Source organism: Malus domestica, chromosome 12 (assembly GCF_042453785.1).
Source record: "Malus domestica chromosome 12, GDT2T_hap1".
NCBI lineage: Eukaryota > Viridiplantae > Streptophyta > Magnoliopsida > Rosales > Rosaceae > Malus > Malus domestica.
The window spans coordinates 31,013,031-31,030,697 of NC_091672.1; the positions used below are offsets into that span (position 1 = coordinate 31,013,031).

General features: G+C 37.8%; 1 protein-coding gene across 7 annotated transcripts; it reads left to right on the plus strand.

The window, feature by feature from the left end:
* Window positions 1-6,619: 6,619 nt before the first annotated feature.
* On the plus strand, window positions 6,620-10,277 carry LOC103414010 (uncharacterized). Of its 7 annotated transcripts, none has more exons than XM_008352429.4 (8): window positions 6,620-7,565; window positions 7,641-7,964; window positions 8,064-8,238; window positions 8,611-8,788; window positions 8,889-8,972; window positions 9,283-9,390; window positions 9,606-9,875; window positions 9,988-10,277. In XM_008352429.4, exons 1-8 carry the CDS (start codon window positions 6,806-6,808, stop codon window positions 10,084-10,086), a joined length of 1,998 nt encoding a protein of 665 aa, XP_008350651.2. In that variant the 5' UTR covers window positions 6,620-6,805; the 3' UTR covers window positions 10,087-10,277. The 7 variants fall into 7 exon arrangements, with proteins under 7 accessions (XP_008350651.2, XP_070665388.1, XP_070665390.1 ...); XM_070809287.1 differs by having other exon boundaries at window positions 6,631-7,565; window positions 8,067-8,238; XM_070809289.1 differs by having other exon boundaries at window positions 6,631-7,553.
* Window positions 10,278-17,667: the final 7,390 nt, after the last annotated feature.

The window sequence follows — 17,667 nt, forward strand, 5'->3', positions numbered from 1 at the left end:
AGTTGTGCGTGGCGACAAAACATATGTCAAAATTAGCGAGGATCTATACCAAGAACAGTTGAAGTTGTTTCAAAATAATCTCCTTGGACGTTTGCTCCTCAAAAACGGTTCTACGACAATAAAAACCGGTGCTATAAAATCTTGTTTAGAAGATGCATGGCACCCTACTGCATCATGAAACCTTGTTCCTATAGGTAAAGGCTATTTTGATATCCATTTCAATAAGGAAGATGATATGCGATGGGCATGGGGTGGCGGTACGTGTACTCTCGCTATTGGTTTATTCAAGTTATCGAAATGGGTGCCAAATTTTCAACCAAATGACATTCTCTCTCAAACTTATGCTCAGGTATGGATTAATTTTTTTGGTTTGAGTCAGGAATATTAGCATCCTAGACACTTGATGGAAATTGCGAGAGGGGTTGGCATTCCCTTGCAACTAGATATAGCTACAAGGGAAAGGTAATATGGTTATTATGCACGTTTATTAGTTGATGTCAATCTTGTAGATGATTTACCTACATCCCTTATGGTTGAAAGAGAAAGTCATGGCTTCCCAGTTGAGGTGGTTTATGAAAATTTACCGCGTAAATGTAGTCACTATGGTTTGATAGGGCATTTGGTTAATAGTTGCAAACAACTTAAACAAATGATGAGAGGTTGTTCTCGTAGCCGGACGCGGAAGGATAGTAACATGAGGGACAACAAAACCGGAGACCACTCTCGGAGTCAACTGCACATGGAATATCATCCCAAAAAGGATACGGCAATACCAGTTAATGTTTTATGTGGGTACAACGCCAATTGTCTCTGATAATGATAATAATGTCATACTAACTCCTAATAATGCCCATACTCTCATAAACCAAGTTCTTGCACAGGTGGTCGATGAGGCCTTAGGGACCATTGCCCAAGCTATGGTTAATTCTGAAAATGAAGAACATGGTATCCAATCCCTTAGGACATCTCATATTAGCAACTCTACGACCAGATCGTTGTCATCAGATGTATCACTTTCTCATAATAGTCATTCTTATGGTCAGCATTTGGGCAACACTGATGTCCCAAATAATTTTGGCCCGAAGGATCTTCATGACGACTCTAGCATTCCTCCTAGGTTTGAACATGTTGCGACATTATCTAAGGATGTCATCGATATTGTTAATCACATAGATGGTTGTGATAAGGATGGTTTTACTCTTGTGTTATCTAACAGTAAAAAAAAACAAAAAACAAAAGCAGGTTGCTAAGCTTAACCAGCCCTCTGATAAACCCTATCCGAGTAGGGTCCGTGGAATACCATCTTGTTATAAATGAAGATTCTTTTCTGGAATATCCGTGGCATTGGTAATGATGACTCTCAGGCGGAACTCTGTCGGTTGCATCACCCATTGTGGAGCCCATGGTGACTTTTAATTCTATTTCAGCTGCTTATTGAGATTCTTTAAATTTATTTGATCTTACTTTTAATTCTAGAGGAACTTTTACTCCCAATCTTTGGTTACTAACATTTTCGACTTGTGCAGACCCTTTAGTTATTTCTATATCTGATCAATATGTTACTGTTCGATGTACTTTTGATCATATCCTAAGTCAGTTCACCTTTGTTTATGCAAGCCCTTCATCTATCAAAAGAAGAGACCTATGGGTTGACTTTATTACTCTGTGCTCACAAACACAAGTTCCATGGATGGCTATTGGCGATTTCAATGCTATCCTGGGTTCTCACGAGCAGATAGGATGAGGCAGACCATCTTAAACTTCTTGCGCTGAGTTTAGTAACATGTCTAACTCTTGTAACTTTACGCACTTGAACACTTCTGGGGTAGCTTTTACATGGTCTAATGGTTGGAGGTTTTGTGGTCGCACTGAAATAAGGTTTGATCATTCTTTGTGTGATATAAGTTGGTTTGATTCTTAGCCTCACTCTAAATGCATAGCGTTGCCAAAGATAGTCTCAGATCATAACCCTCTTATCTTTTCTGGTTCAAGAGTTTTAAGTAGTGGTCATCGTCCTTTCCGTTTTCAATCAATGTGGGTTCAACATTCATCTTTTTGAGAAACTGTAACTCAATGTTGGAGGAATACAGTTGCATATGGTTGTTCTATGTTTGTCATTCTGCAAAAATTAAAAGCTCTAAAAATCTGTTTGCGCCAATGGAACTTTTCAATTTTTGGTGATGTCTATAATAAAGTGGCTGATGCTCGGCATGAACTCTCTATGATTCAACAGAGAATTTCAACTGAGGGTATCAATAATGATCTTTTCAAAGAGGAGATTGTTACCAAGACTACAGTAATGGAGTCTCTTAAAATGCAGGAGGCCTTTTGGAAAGATAGAGCTCGTGTTAAGTGGTTGACTGAAGGGGATAGAAATTCTTCTTTCTTTCATGCCTATGCTTGTATTAAATCATCCAGCTCTTGTATTAGTTGTATTCTTGATAGAGATAACCTTCTTACTAATCTACAGGCAATTGAGAACCATATTGTTAATTTCTATTAGACTTTGTTTGGTTCTTCTTTCATGTATTGATGAGGTTTGTGAGGTCATTCAGCCAATGGTCACTGATTTTGAAAATGATCTTTTATCTGCATTACCTACGGATAAGGAAATTAAGGAGGCAATTTTCTCTTTAAGTGCTTATAGTGTGCTCGGGCCAGATGGTTTTCCAGGTTTTTTCTATCACCATTGTTGGGATATTGTTGGCTTTGATGTTATTCAATTTGTGAAGCAATTCTTTCAATTGAATTGGTTATACCCTAATGCCAACAGTAATTTCTTGGTTCTGATACCAAAGGTGGAAGACGCTATTTCCATTACCTAATTTAGACCTATTGCTTTGGAAAATTTTCTTTTCAAGATTATTCCCAAAATTTTGGCAGTTTGTCTTTCTCATGTTGTTCAACACATTATTTCTCCTCAATAAGCTGCTTTTATACCTAGGCGACGTATCACAGATTGTATTTTTCTTGTTTCAAAATGTTTCAATGTGCTTGACAAAAAATCTCATGGTGGTAATATGGGAGTTAAAGTTGATATAGCTAAGGCTTTTGATACTTTAGATTGGTCCTTTCTATTGCGGGTGCTTACTAACTTTCGGTTTTCCACTTGTTTTATGGACTGGGTTTCTACTATCTTAAGATCTGCCAAAATTGTCCATCTTAATCAATGGTTCCCGGCATGGTTTTTTCTCTTGTTCGTGAGGAGTGCACCAAGGGGATCCTTTCTCTCCGTTACTTTTCTGTCTAGCTAAGGAGGCTCTATCAATGGGTCTGAGTCGTCTCCAACTTGATGGGCTTACTAAGCCAATTTTTACCCCAAGAGGTTGTATCTCTCCTTCTCATGTTCTCTATGCAGATGACTTATTCATTTTTTGTAGAAGTAATGGTATCACATTGCTTAATTTGCGAGGTTTTTTCGATAGATATAGTAGGGCCTCTGGTCAATTTATCAATAAGGCAAAAAGTACTTCTACTTGGGCTCCACTTCAAGGCACCGAAAAGTTGTGGTTTAGAGTTACTTGGGATTCAAAGAAGGCAAAGTACCATTTGTCTATTTAGGAGTTCCAATCTTTTGTGGCAAGCCTAAGAAGTGTCATCTTCAAGCCTTGGCAAATAAAGCTAAAGCTAGTTAACAGGTTAGAAGGGGAAACTTTTATCTATGGCAGGAAGAATTCAACTCATTCAATCAAATTTTTAGAGTATGCTTCTGCATAGTTTTTCTGTTTATCAGTGGCCTTCTTCCTTGTTGAGGTCTTTTTCGCGATGTGCTCGCAACTTTATATGGTTTGGTGATGTGACCTCCAAGAAGATTGTTACCGTTTCTTGGCATCAAATATATGCTCCGAATAATGAGGGTGGTTTGGATTGTGTGATCTTTGCTCTCTTAATACTACAACTCTCTTAAAGCTTGGATGAGTTATTATTACTTCTGATTCTTTGGAGTGTATATTTTCGAGAATGATTCCAGCTACATGGTCATTTATATTCTTGTAGTTACAAGCGATCTTCTATATGGCCTGGTATTAAATCCATTCTTCGTATCATGTTTCAGAATTGTCGTTGGGTGAATGGAAATGGTTTTAGTACTTCTCTTTGGGTTGATAAATGGTTGGATACGCCTATTGTGAACGTCGTTGGTGCAACTGAGATTGCTCATTCTCTATCTTGTACTAGGGTCTCAAAAATTATTCGTATGGGAAAATAGGTTATTCCTTCTATTTTTTTCTTTTACTTTTCCAGACCTAGCTAAAGAGATTTTAGAAATGCCTTTTCCAATTGATAAGGACAAGGACGTGTTAATTTGGGAAGCTTCTACATCTTGAGTCTTTTCGTTTTTTTATGGCTATGAAATTGTTCGTCATCGATTTCCTGTTAAGAATTGGGCTTCTATTATTTGGCATCATTTCATTCCACCTCGCTACTCTATTTTAGTTTAGAAAATTCTTTTCAAAAAGCTCCCAATGGAGGATCAACTTCAGCAACAGGGCATTCTGCTGGTTCCAATATGCCAACTATGTTACAAGAATTCTGAATCTGTTGACCACTTATTTTTTAGTTGTGAATTTGCACAACATGCTTGGTGTTGGCTAGCTACCCAATTTGGCACTACTTTTCCACCTACGAGCTCTTTTTCTGATTTATGGCTTGCTTTTGTGTCAAAGAGGTTTTCTTCACAATTTAACAATGTTTGGCTAGCTTCAGGGTTTTTCTTGCTAATGGCTATTTGGAAGATACGTAACAAAGTGAAGTTTGAATGTAAACCCCCTTCCTTCTCATGCATTTGCCGTTCCACCTCAGCTTGGATTAGGCAGGTTGGAGTTCTTACCCCTGGTCATGTACGAGGCATTTTGGATAGGCAACTTTTAGTCTCTCTTGGAATCTCGGCTAAGTCTTGTAAAACTCTTTCAATAATCCCTGTTCTTTGGCATCCCCCTTCTTTTTGTTGAGTCAAAGTGAATATTGATGGCCTGCTAAAGGTAACCCGAGTCATGCGGCTTGTGGCGGGGTTTTCCGAGATTCTACGGGCTATTTTCTTTGTGGTTTCTCCCTAAGCTTGAGGCATCGTACTTCTTTCTATGCGGAGCTCCATGTTGTCATCCTTGATGTGGAATTGGCTCACGTGCGGGGTTGGCAAAATATATGGCTTGAAAGTAACTCTTCTAGCGCGATATCCTGTTTTGCTTCTAGGCATTTCTCTCCTCCTTGGTCGCTTCAGACACGTTGGAACAATTGTATTCTATGATTGCAAAACATGGTTTTTCGTTGCTCTTATACATTTCGATAAGGGAATGATGTTGCTGAAAAATTAGCCAATTTAGGGCTTCTCTCATCTTCACTTGTTTGGCATTCCGCTCCTCCTATAGAGATTCTTCCTCTTCTGCACTCAGATTTCTTGGGCATGCCAGCCTACAGATTTGTCTCCCCTTCTTGATGTGTGATTTCCTTTTTTACCTAATCTTTTTGGATTTCCTTTTTTGTTTTGCAGCTTGTCTTGCAGGTTCTTACCTTTAAAAAAAAACAACCGTTTGTTGCTTCATTGTAAAACTATGTAGTCGTATTTAAGTGCTTATTGGGAGTGATTTGCTTTGCTTAATTAGGATGTTAACTTTTGCTTGAGTATGTATCATTTAGGTTCTACCCTAAAGTCCTTAATTGATAATAGTTGGAGTGTGTGTGTGTGTACACACGCACTCTTGAGGTTCTACTCTAACTTCTACTAAGCTAATGCAAAGTCTTTTAACTTTCTAATGATGGACAATATTCAATATCACACATTAAAGATCCAAATGTTTATACATTAATCTGTCCTTTGGTTTTTTAACTTTTTAATGGCGAAGATAAAGTGTTTTCTTCTTCATATTGATTTGTTGTCGGAGAATAAGCGTTTCCTTCAAATTGATTTTCTTTAATAATGAATATCCATTTTCTAAACAAAAATGCTACTTTTATCATATATTTATATCACCTCTAACAGAGATGAGACCCCATGCATTAGAGAGATGGTACAAATAAGTGGTAAGTATAACATTACTCTTTTATAAATTGTTTTTTATTCATGTGGCACTGATTTTGTGTGGCCTGCGACATCCACATGGGTAGATAACAGAGAAAATAACAGAAATTGATACATATGTATAATTATGAAATCATGAGCCATTGTATGAAATTGAAAAATGTAATTTTATTCTTTACTTGTAAGTAAGATGTTTTAGGTTCAAATCTCGTAGATGTCAAATTCGAAACCAAATTAAGTTGCCCATTAGGTTTAACCAAACTCTCCTCCCGTGTGTAATTTTATTCTTTATTAAAATCCTCCAGCGAGGTTAATTAGCAAAAAGATAAAGAAAACGCCCTCCGGCAAGGTTTGTCACAAAAAAAAAATAAATAAATAAATACAACCCTCCATCAAGTTGTCTCTAAAAAGTAAACAAAACGCCCTCCGGCAAGATTTGTCACAAAAAAAAAAAAAAAAGATATAACCCTCCATCAAGTTGTCTCTATACGGAAAAGAAAAAGAAAAAAAACCCCTCCAGCAAGTTGTCTCTAAAAAGTAAAGAAAAACCCCTCTCGCAAGTTATTTTATCTATTTTTTTGTGTACATTCTGAATTATTTTTTAGTTAGAGATAACTCGATTTTGTAACAACGTCATCACTTGTAATTTGTAAACCTATATAATCAACGTGAAGCCTCGCTCATTATTCATTGAGCATTCATCCTGAACTTTACTGAGCGTTCTTTTATGGTATTCACGAGCTAAAGTCTTACCACATCATTTGCATTTCTTTTTTTTTTTTTTTTCAAATGGCGTATAATTCTTCCAGCTCTTCCACCTCCATTCCTCTCCCTACCCTACCTGATGTTTCCACCTTCCTTAAGATTAAACTTGACCCTACCAATTACCCTCTCTGGCAAGTCCCGATGCTTACCTTGCTTCGTAGCAGGAATCTCGTCTCCTATGTTGATGGCACTAGCAAATGTCCTCCTGCCTTTCTCAAAGATGATGAGGGCATTTTTACTGATACTGTGAATCCGGAGTTTGAAGCATGGATTCAACAAGATGCTATGGTTATGTCCTGGATCAAGAGCTCTGTTCATCCCACTGTGTTGGGTGCCCTAATCGGGAAAACCAGTTCTCATTCTGCATGGATCTGTCTGCGCGAACGCTATGATTTGCAGTCCACTGGCCGTCTTCTTCAACTTCGCAGTGAGCTGATGAACACCCACCGTGGTGACTCCTCCATTGCTGAGTTTCTCGGTCGTGTCAATTGCCTCGCTGAGACTCTCTCCTTATCCGGTGCTCCTGTTTCTGAGTCAGATATTGTTGCCATTGTTCTCAACAATGTTGGTCCTGCATATGAAAGCACCGTGGCTTCTGCTCAGGCTCGTGATGAAGCCATATCTTACAGTGCTTTGGAGGCCCTTCTGCTCAGCGCTGAGCGCAGTCAAGAGATGGATACAGTCTTCTCTGATGATACTGGACCTACTGCTCTCGCTGCTGCTTGTGGCGGTTGTCCTGGTACCTTTCGTGGTTGTGGCGAAGGCTATGGACGTATTCGTGGTGGTATGAGTACTTTGTTTTTAATCCTCTTTCCTTTTTTATTTTCGGTTGGCCTCATTTTGATTTTTGTTTTCATAGGCACAAGTGCTAGTTCTAGAATGGCTTACATTCCAACACACAAGCGGCACTTGAAGGAATCGGAGAGGACATTGCTGACATCAGAGCTGCTTGCTTCACAATTGAAGAAAAACTTAAATGTCAATCCATGTAACATGTCTAATGTGGATGGGACTGGAAGAATAGTTTATGCAGACCATCCTACACATAGATGGTGTGCCGTAGCTTTGGATGACGAGAACCAGTTTCCATCTTCTGTTAATCTTGAACCTGTTACCTTGGAGTCTGCTGAGCCGAAAATTGGAAATAAATTTCTAGCTTTGATCAATACTAGTATAGATAACGGTTAGTACTCTAGCATTTCTTTTAGTGCGTTTATGTTGTATGTTATTACTTGGGTTGTGGATATGTTTGGTTTTGTTTTTCATGGTTGATACGTGACAGAAGGCGGTGAGGTGAAATTGAATTCGCGAAGGAGCCTTGGGGCATCTATAGCAGAAAATGTGCTGGAAGACTTAGTTTCTTCTTTCGAACACATGAGGAATGAAATGAAGTGTGCAAAGCTCACAGAAGTAAATCCTACTTTGGTTGCTAGAGTGGGCAAAGTACTTTTTCGTAGGTCAGATTTCTTCCTTCACCGATTCATTGGTTAGCTATTGAGCCTATTGTGCCAGTCATTTAGTTAATTGTTTCTTGCGATTATCCTTTTTACCTTTATGTTGTTCTTTCATCCGCCTCAGAATACTTGTTGAAGCAGAACAATATAATGGTCTATACTATGATAAAAGGTTACATTTGGCATTTTAGTTTAAATGGTAGGATTCCAAGTTGGACAGTGAAGCAGGATTCTAAAACTCTGCCCTTGTTTTTCGATACTTGATACAATATTATCTTTGGTATCGATGCTTAAGTATTGTTAATCATCTAGATTTCTTATTAATTTTGTACACGAACAGATGTATAACGATCTTTATTCAAATCTTTGAATCAGGGTCCCTTCAGTTAGCATCGAATCCATCAGAAGAAATTTGTGTCCTGAAATCTTGAAACGATGGGGGCGATCGTTTTACCCAAATGTTCCTGTTTCATATAAGGAAAGGATTGTGAACGAAGTTGTCCCACAAATTGGAGTTGATTTCGAAGAGGAGGAAGATATATACGAATTACAGGTATTTCTGTTAGACATGTCAACTTACTGAGTTCTGAGTTCATGTTTTCCACAATTCTGACTGTAGCTATGAATTGCTCATTTATTTTCTTCTTGTGTAGTTGTCTGATTCTACGAGTCCAGATCCAACTCTCTCCTGCAAATGTCGGGTAATGAAGGAACATGGAACGCTACAACTCTACGAGGCAAGTTTTCTAATTCATGCCAACTAAATTTGATGGAACTATATATGCTGCGGCAATCTCACGGTTGAGTTGCCACAATAGTGATTCGATAATTTAGATATAATATTTATGCTGCAAATATGAGTGTTGTATAACAAAACTAAATGTTCAACCACTGAATGTGATTGAGCTCTCCAATTGTTGAATAATTTGAGAGGAACCTTTCCAGATCATTAATATTTTCAGGACCCTTCCCTCTCTTAATTTGCCCTGTTGCTTGGCTTAGGGTTTATATCCTGAGACTTACATCGAAATGTCAACTTTCTTTCAGATCAAATTGAAACCAGTGCGTAAAATGGTAATGGACATTTCATGCACTACTAAGAATCTGGACCTGAGGCTAATGCTATGCACTAAGAGACTCGTAACTGATCTGACTGTAAGCTGCTTCACTCCGTCCTTTAGAAATTTACATTTCTATTCCTTGTTTCAGCAAAGATTCCTATACCTATCTTCAAGCCACAATCAAAACAAAGAATAGAACTTTTTCTAGAAATGTAACGGGACCATGTTGGTGAACTATACTGGACCCCTAGCTGAAATTATGCTTCTTGGAATGAAGTTTCGTGATCATATTAATTGGTGCTATTTCAGGATGATGAGATGCAAAGCATTACGGATCTCGTTAATTCTGCGATTCTAGATCCAGAAGTGAAGGGTGGATTGAGATGGCCCCTGGGGAAGGAGTCTTCTGGAGATAAATACAAAGTTCTTAGGGTTTGGCACGTAAGAGCTAATACGTATAGAAATTCATCACTGAGATTGAAAGTAAAACACTATGACCGATTTGATTTTAGAACCCTAACCGGGGAAGCTTCTTGGGTGGCGAGTCTGGTGCTGGAAAACGTAATGTCAAAGTTACGGGTAAACGCTGCCTTTTCTCTTGGACCCTTTTTTTTAGTTCATGTGCTGAAATAAAAGATATTTTTGAGAAGGTTTATCCTGCGTTGAAATCTCCTTTTCTTTCCATTTTCAGGAAGAAAATGTCGAAGTCAGCTCGGTTTATGAGATGCTTAAGGAAAATATGCAGTTTATATGGGATAACTTCTTGAGCTGTGAAAGTTTTTTAACATGAAATTGCTTGTTGTTGTAAATCAGTGATCACTGTCTATTCGACTTGTATATATCTGTTTCCTTCCTTAGTTTTATGTTCAACTTTTAGCATCGTTTGATGGATAATTAGTAACTGTTTTATTGATTTCTTGCAATTCTGCTATCTATTTGTATCTGGCATAGTTGATGGTTAATGCACTTTTGGCAATTTCATTTCGATGACTTCATTGCCAGTAACTGCTTCGGCTCAGGTACTTCCTTACAACCAAGATGGTTAGTGAAATTTTTGTAGTTTCTTTTTGCCTTGCTACGAATTTTAAGCAAAGTTCTGGTTTTAAAATGGCTTACGTCCCCCCACAAGCGGCAGTTAACGGAAAAGGGGAGGCCCGTTACCAACACTGGAGCTGCTTGCACCCCAGTTCAAGAAAAATTTAAATGTGAAGCCATCGAAGTATAATTTTGATACAAGATTTCTTTATGCAAACCATGCTATATCGAGATTTTGCACCATTGGTATGGATGATCAGAATTCAGAACCAGTTTCCATCTACCGTTATACTTGTGCCCATTTCCTTGGAATCTACCGAGTCGAATAGTGAAGAAAAACCTCTAGCTTTGATAGACTCCTGTCTAGATAATAGAAAGCAGTAGTCTAGCATATGGTTAATATAGGTGAAGTTGTGCTTGAGGACCTAGTTTAAAATATGGTACAGAAACTGGTTGGGAGGCTGTTTTTGGAAATGCTCGTTTCAAAGTTACAGGTAAGTCTTGTATTTTTCTCTGAAAATCAAATATCTCTGAACCAAGAAAAGATCTATCATGTGTTCATAGTAACATGACGTCGATCTTATTCTTTAGATTTTTCAGGAAGAAAATGTTAAAATTCTTAACAAAGAAGATCAGAATTACAGAAGAAAGAAGAAAGAAGGAATATAGAGAATGTAGAAGAAGACCTGGAAATAAAACTAGAGAGAATATGAAAAGTTTTGTATTGATAGAATGGTTATTTCTTACAAACATTAGACTGCAAATGGCCTTTTTATATCCCTCTAGTAGTCTAACTACCTTGCTTACTGTGTAAGCTACACATAACCCTCCTAACTAACTTTTAACAGAAATATTGATGACATGGCAGATTATATGGCATTCACTTGAGTCAATATCAGTCAACATCCCCCCTCAATCTCAACTAGGGAAACCAAGTTTGAGATTGAAACAATGACGAGTGAACGGCGGACTATGTAATCCTTTAGTAAGAATATCAGCAGTCTGTTCATCAGTGGGAAGATATTCAACCAACAAATCACCATGATGCACCCTTTCACGGACAAAATGATAATCCGTATCAAGGTGTTTGATTCTCGAATGATACACTGGATTAGCACTGAGTGCTATTGCAGATTTATTATCACAGAATATAGTTGGTTGAAAAGGTAATACAACGCCCAAATCTTTCAAAATGAGCCGAATCCAAGCCACATCTGCTGCAGTATGAGCAAGTGCCTTGTACTCCGCCTCGGTAGAACTTCGAGAGACGGATGATTGCTTCTTTGACTGCCACGAGATTGGATTTCCACCAAGATAGACCACATAACCAGTCACAGATCGTCTTGTGTTCAAATCAGCAGCCCAATCAGCATCAGAGAATGCTGTCAAATGTATGTCAGTATCAGCTGCATATGTAATGCCACACTCTGCAGTGCCTTGAAGATATCTAAGAATTCGTTTGACAGAAATGAGATGTAAATCTGTCGGAGCAGTCATAAATTGACACACTGAATTCACAGCATACGCTATATCAGGACGTGTAAATGTGAGATATTGCAGGGAACCAACCAAACTTCTGTACAATGTAGAGTCCTGCAATGGTATTCCCTCATGCAAGAGCATTTGATTGTGAGGTTTTCATGGTGTATTGGCAGGTTTACAAGATTCCATTCCAGCTTTATGAATAAGATCTTTAACATACTTTGATTGATTGACAAATATGTCTCCATTCTCCTTGTAGTGAATCTGAAGACCCAGGAAGTAAGTAAGTCTGCCCATATCCTTTAAGTAAAAAACACATGTCAAATCATCAATAACTTGCTGAACTTTGCTAGGATTGGATCCTGTCAAAATGATGTCATCTACATATAGTAAAAGAATCACCACATCCTTGTCATCATTCTTCACAAATAAACTTGTATCCGATGAAGATGGTACAAATCCCAAAGCTGGTAAATAGGTTGTGAACTTTGAATTCCATGCCCGAGGGGCTTGCTTCAACCCATACAACGATTTAATCAACTTACAGACATAATGGGGTTTAGTTTGATCAACAAACCCTTGAGGCTGTTTCATATACACCTCTTCTTGCAAGTCACCATGCAGAAATGCATTTTTGATATCTAATTGCCTCAAATCCCATTTATTGATAGCTGCTAAGGACAAAATGAGTCTTACAGTAGTGTGTCGGACTACGGGACTAAAAGTTTCTGAGTAATCAATGCCTGGTTCTTGGGAAAAACCTTGAGCCACGAGTCTGGCTTTATACCTCGATACACTACCATCAGGATTCTTCTTAACCTTATATACCCACTTACTGCCAATAATAGTTCTATTTGGTGGAGAAGAAACCAATTGCCAAGTTCCTTGAGCTTTGAGTGCATTAAACTCTTCTTGCATTGCACTTTGCCAATGTGGACATGTAGAAGCTTTTCGGAATGTTGAGGGTTCCTCCAAATCCTGTATTGCAGCAATAAATGAAAATCCCCCAGTAAAGTCACACTCATTATCCATCTGGAGAGTTTGTAATTCTGGAAATGAACCAATATAACCTGTGTAAGATATTCGGGAAATGGTACCTGACTTCAACCTGGTGACCATATTGTGAGCTGATTCTTCATTAGTTTCAACCACAGGAGAAGAGATTGGTAGGATTACCTCTAACTGAGAAGAACTATGGACAGGCAACAATGATATTGTACTTGGAGGTGATGTTAAGAGAGTATGAGAGCTATGAGTATGAGCATTGAGATCCTGAGAAACTTGACTTGATGAGCTTGGAACCTGTAAGCTATCCATTGGTTGATCTTCCATAATATCTGGATTGGCAGATGACCCAGCAAGGGTTGGGGAGGATATGGGATCAGGAGCAAAACATGGTATTTGAACCATGATTGGAAACATTGTTGTACTCTGGACCTTATTGAACTTCCCAGAAGACAACTGCAGTCTTGATTTAAATGGAAATGTAGTCTCATCATGCACCACATGTCTTGACAATACTAGTTTAGTACTACTCAAATCATAACAGACTACACCTTTATATCCAGCCACAAAACCAAGAAAAACACATTGCTTCGACCTAGGTTGCAATTTATGTTTAGTATACGGCCTTATGAATGGATAAACTGCAGATCCAAATATCTTCAATGTATGCAACACAGGGTCTTGTTTAAACATGAGCTGATATGGAGACTTCATCCCCAAAACCTTACACGGCATTCTGTTAATCAGAAATGCAGCATGAGTACAAGCATAATTCCAGAACTGTAATGGAACTTCAGCCTCGGTTAAAAGTGTGATAGCAGTCTCTACGATGTGCCTATGTTTCCTCTCAGCAAGACCATTCTGCTGAGGTGTGTAAGGACATGATATGGAATGTGCAGTTCCTTTGAGTGCCAAAAAAGACTGAAATCTGTTACTCATATATTCAGAACCACCATCAGTCTGTAAGCACTTAATTATAGAATTGAACTGAGTTGTAACAAACGCAAAAAACTTAACAAAGACTTGGAAAACCTCAGATTTATTGATAATAGGGAAGATCCATACAAATCTTGAGAACTCATCCACAAAACTTACATAGTATCTAAACCCTTCTAGAGACTTAACTGGAGCAGGCCCCCAAATATCAGAATGTACTTTTTCAAACATAGAACTAGCCCTAGTTTCTTTGACAGGAAAGGGTTGTCTACACATTTTTCCAGAAAGACATGAAGAACAAACAGAAGGTGATGAATCTACACTAACAGGCTGTCCAACATTTCGAAGCATAACATCAAGCACTTCGGCAGAAGGATGCCCAAGCCTCTTATGCCAAACAGAAGTCTTTACAGCTTTCCCAAGTAATGCAACAGCTTTATTTTGACCAGCAACCAATCTCCTTGAAAACACAATCACAGGGATCTCATATAACTCTCCCCTACTCTTGCCGTGGTACAACATCATTCCTGTTGCCTTGTCCTGTATAAAAAAGACACTCTCATCACATATAAACCAGCAATGATTATCTTCACATAATTTCTTAACAGATAAGAGATTAACAGTAATGGTTGGAACATGTAAGACATTCTTGAAAAACAGTAAATGTGGTGGAGTTGAAAGTGTTGTAGAACCAATATGAGTAACAGCCAAACCTTCCCCATTACCAATAGTGATTTTCTCATCACCATTATACTGCACAGGTTGATTGAGATTCCCAAGATTAGATGTCATATGGTGTGAAGCACCAGTGTCCAACACCCATGTATCAGCTGCAGAGAAATGTTGAACATTCTGACCATATTCTGCAGCAGTCATGTGAGATGGAGCGTGAGCAGAAAATGCAGTAAGAGAAGGAGGTGGAGGTGCCCCCTGATAGGAATAGTTATTCCTATGTCTACAATCCAGAGCATGATGACCTTTCTTTCCACAAATTTGACAGATTAGAACCTGATAACCATCAGTCATATTCGAACAAGTGGCAGCAGTATGACCTCTGCGAGAACAAATCTGACATTCAACTATCGGACCTGTTTTGAAGGTAGTATTACCATTCCAAGAAGACCTATTCCCAGTAGAAGAATTATTATAGTTGTTTCCCCATCTCTGTCTATTCCCATTGTAATAAGGCCTTGAATTATTGAAAGACCCATAACCACTTCTGTTATAGTTCTGAGAAGTATTAGACCCCTGAGAATTATTAAACCCATTTCTGTTTTGAAACCTGTTGTTCCCTTGATAGCCTTAAGTATCACCAGTGTGTGAACCAGCATTTGAACTCTCTCCTTGTGAATACCCGGAATTCTGATGACCACCTGTAACTCTATCTCCTTGAACATACATTGTAGCCATGCCACTGGCCAGAGTAGTGACTCTTGCTTCCATAGCAGATTCAACACCAATCAACTGCGCCCTGAAATCTTTCAGTGGAATAGAAGTCTCCCTTGCTAAAACTACAGCCTTGATAATATCAAACTCCGATGGTAATCCAGATAAAGCAGTAATAACAACATCATTATCAGTAATCCTCTCCCCTGCAGACACAAGCTGATCACGAATGGCTTTCAACCGAAGCAAATACTTGTCAATAGAATCACTGCCTTTTTGAATTGTATGAAACTCAATTTTGAGTTGATTAATCCTAGCCCTTGACACGGACGCATATCGGTCTTGTAAGTTTACCCAAGCTTCATGAGACGTTTTACACCCTATGACATATTCCATAGCATCATCCGACAAAGTAGCAATTAACAGACTCAATAGTGCCATATCTTTCTGAACCCAAGATTTATAAGCTGCTGTGATTTCTGTAGTCACTCCACTCTCAGTGTTAATCACAAACTTTGGTGGACAAGGAGACTCACCAGTAAAAAATTCAAAGAAATCATACCCTCGTAAAACAGACTGAAACTGATAATTCCACTTAACAAAATTGTCATCTTGCAACTTCACAGTTAACATACCAAGCAAACTTTCAATGCGTACTGATTTATCAGACATCTTTATCACGTATTACTGACAAGCAAACAATCTCAATCACAAATTTGTTTAACTCCAAACTACAACAATGATCACTACTTCAAGATATTTGCACTACTTCTTGGCATCGGCCTTCTATATGTATATACTTCAAAAGCTAAAATTTCAGCAATATCACAAATGAACAACTTCAACCATATCACACCACAAATATAAATCTGCTATTGTCTGGCATCAGCCTTAACCGAATCCAACAAGGAACCCATATATGAAAAACCACAAGAAACAACCCAAATCGCCATATATCTTCACTGAAGTAAAAACACAAACACTTGATGTGCAAAGAATAACGAAAGAAACCAACAACCTGATTGAAAGATCCTCGACCCAAAATTCATCAAGACAGCACCAATCCTCCAAGAACTCCAACAACGCCTTCAACGATCAATCTCCAAGACTTACTCAGCGGAAGAAAATCCCAAAAAAAAAATCAACCTTGGCTCGATACCATCTTAACAAAGAAGATTAGAATTACAGAAGAAAGAAGAAAGAAGGAATATAGAGAATGTAGAAGAAGACCTGGAAATAAAACTAGAGAGAATATGAAAAGTTTTGTATTGATAGAATGGTTATTTCTTACAAACATTAGACTGCAAATGGCCTTTTTATATCCCTCTAGTAGTCTAACTACCTTGCTTACTGTGTAAGCTACACATAACCCTCCTAACTAACTTTTAACAGAAATATTGATGACATGGCAGATTATATGGCATTCACTTGAGTCAATATCAGTCAACAAAAATCCGCTTGATTTCTAATATGCTGCAGGACGATGTGCAGTTGATATGCTGTGAACCTTTTCTAACATGCAATGAAACTACGTGCATGCTGCAACCTCTCACTAATGAAGTAATCGTGTGCTGCTTCGTTGTAAACCTATGTAGTCGCAATTAAGTGCTTATTGGGAGAGTGATTTGCTTTGCTTAATTAGGTGTTCGTGATATCAGGATGTTAACTTTTGCTGGAGTATGTATCGTATTAGGAGATTCTACCTAAAGTTCGAGAACTTTTTCAACGTTCCGAGAACACTACCGGGTACACTCAAGTATCATAATACAATTAGTTAAAAAAAAAAATTTAAGTATCCAGCCAATTATGTTATTACATGGTGTGCCAGACCATGTTCCCGGCACACAAAAATTTCTTCTAAAGTCCAATTGATAAATAGGTGGACTATATATACGCTTGAGGTTCTACAATAAGTTCTGATAAACTAATGCAAAATCTTTTAACTTTTTGGTGACAGACAATACTCAATATCACACATTAAAGATTCAAATAATGTTTATACATTAATTTGTAATTTCATTTTTTAACTTTCTGATGAAGAAGATGAAGGGTTTCTTCTTCATATTGATTTGTTGTCAGAGAAGAAAGTTTTCTTTAAATTGATTTTCTTTAATAATGAATATCTATCTTTTAATTGGTTTTTTATTCACGCGGCACAAATTTTGTGGGGCCAACTACATCCACATGGACAAATAACAAAGAAACTAACATAAATTGATACAGATTTAAGACATTTATACAAAATCGTGAGTCGTCGTATGAAATTGAAAAAATTAAAAAACATACGAATTTGAAATTGGACGAAAACTTGAGGAGAAAAAAAAATGTAATCTACCTTTTTTTAACATTTTTCGGTGGGTTAGATGATTTGCATCACAAATTTTTGGCCCACTGAACTCCAAAAATGGCTTTTGAGTTGTAAAATGAGCATTCCTAGATAATTTATTCTTTATTAAACTAAAATAGAATTTCAATTTCACGAAGCTAATTTTATTCTTTATATCCTCTAGTGGCAATTCAGTAATAG

Excerpts from the sequence above, each read along its gene's own strand:
- LOC103414010 (XM_008352429.4), top strand. The coding sequence starts at position 6,806 with ATGGCGTATAATTCTTCCAGCTCTTCCACCTCCATTCCTCTCCCTACC. Across the intron at positions 7,965-8,063 it reads CAATACTAGTATAGATAACG|AAGGCGGTGAGGTGAAATTG; the intron begins GTTAGTACTCTA and ends GATACGTGACAG. Across the intron at positions 9,876-9,987 it reads ACGTAATGTCAAAGTTACGG|GAAGAAAATGTCGAAGTCAG; the intron begins GTAAACGCTGCC and ends TTCCATTTTCAG.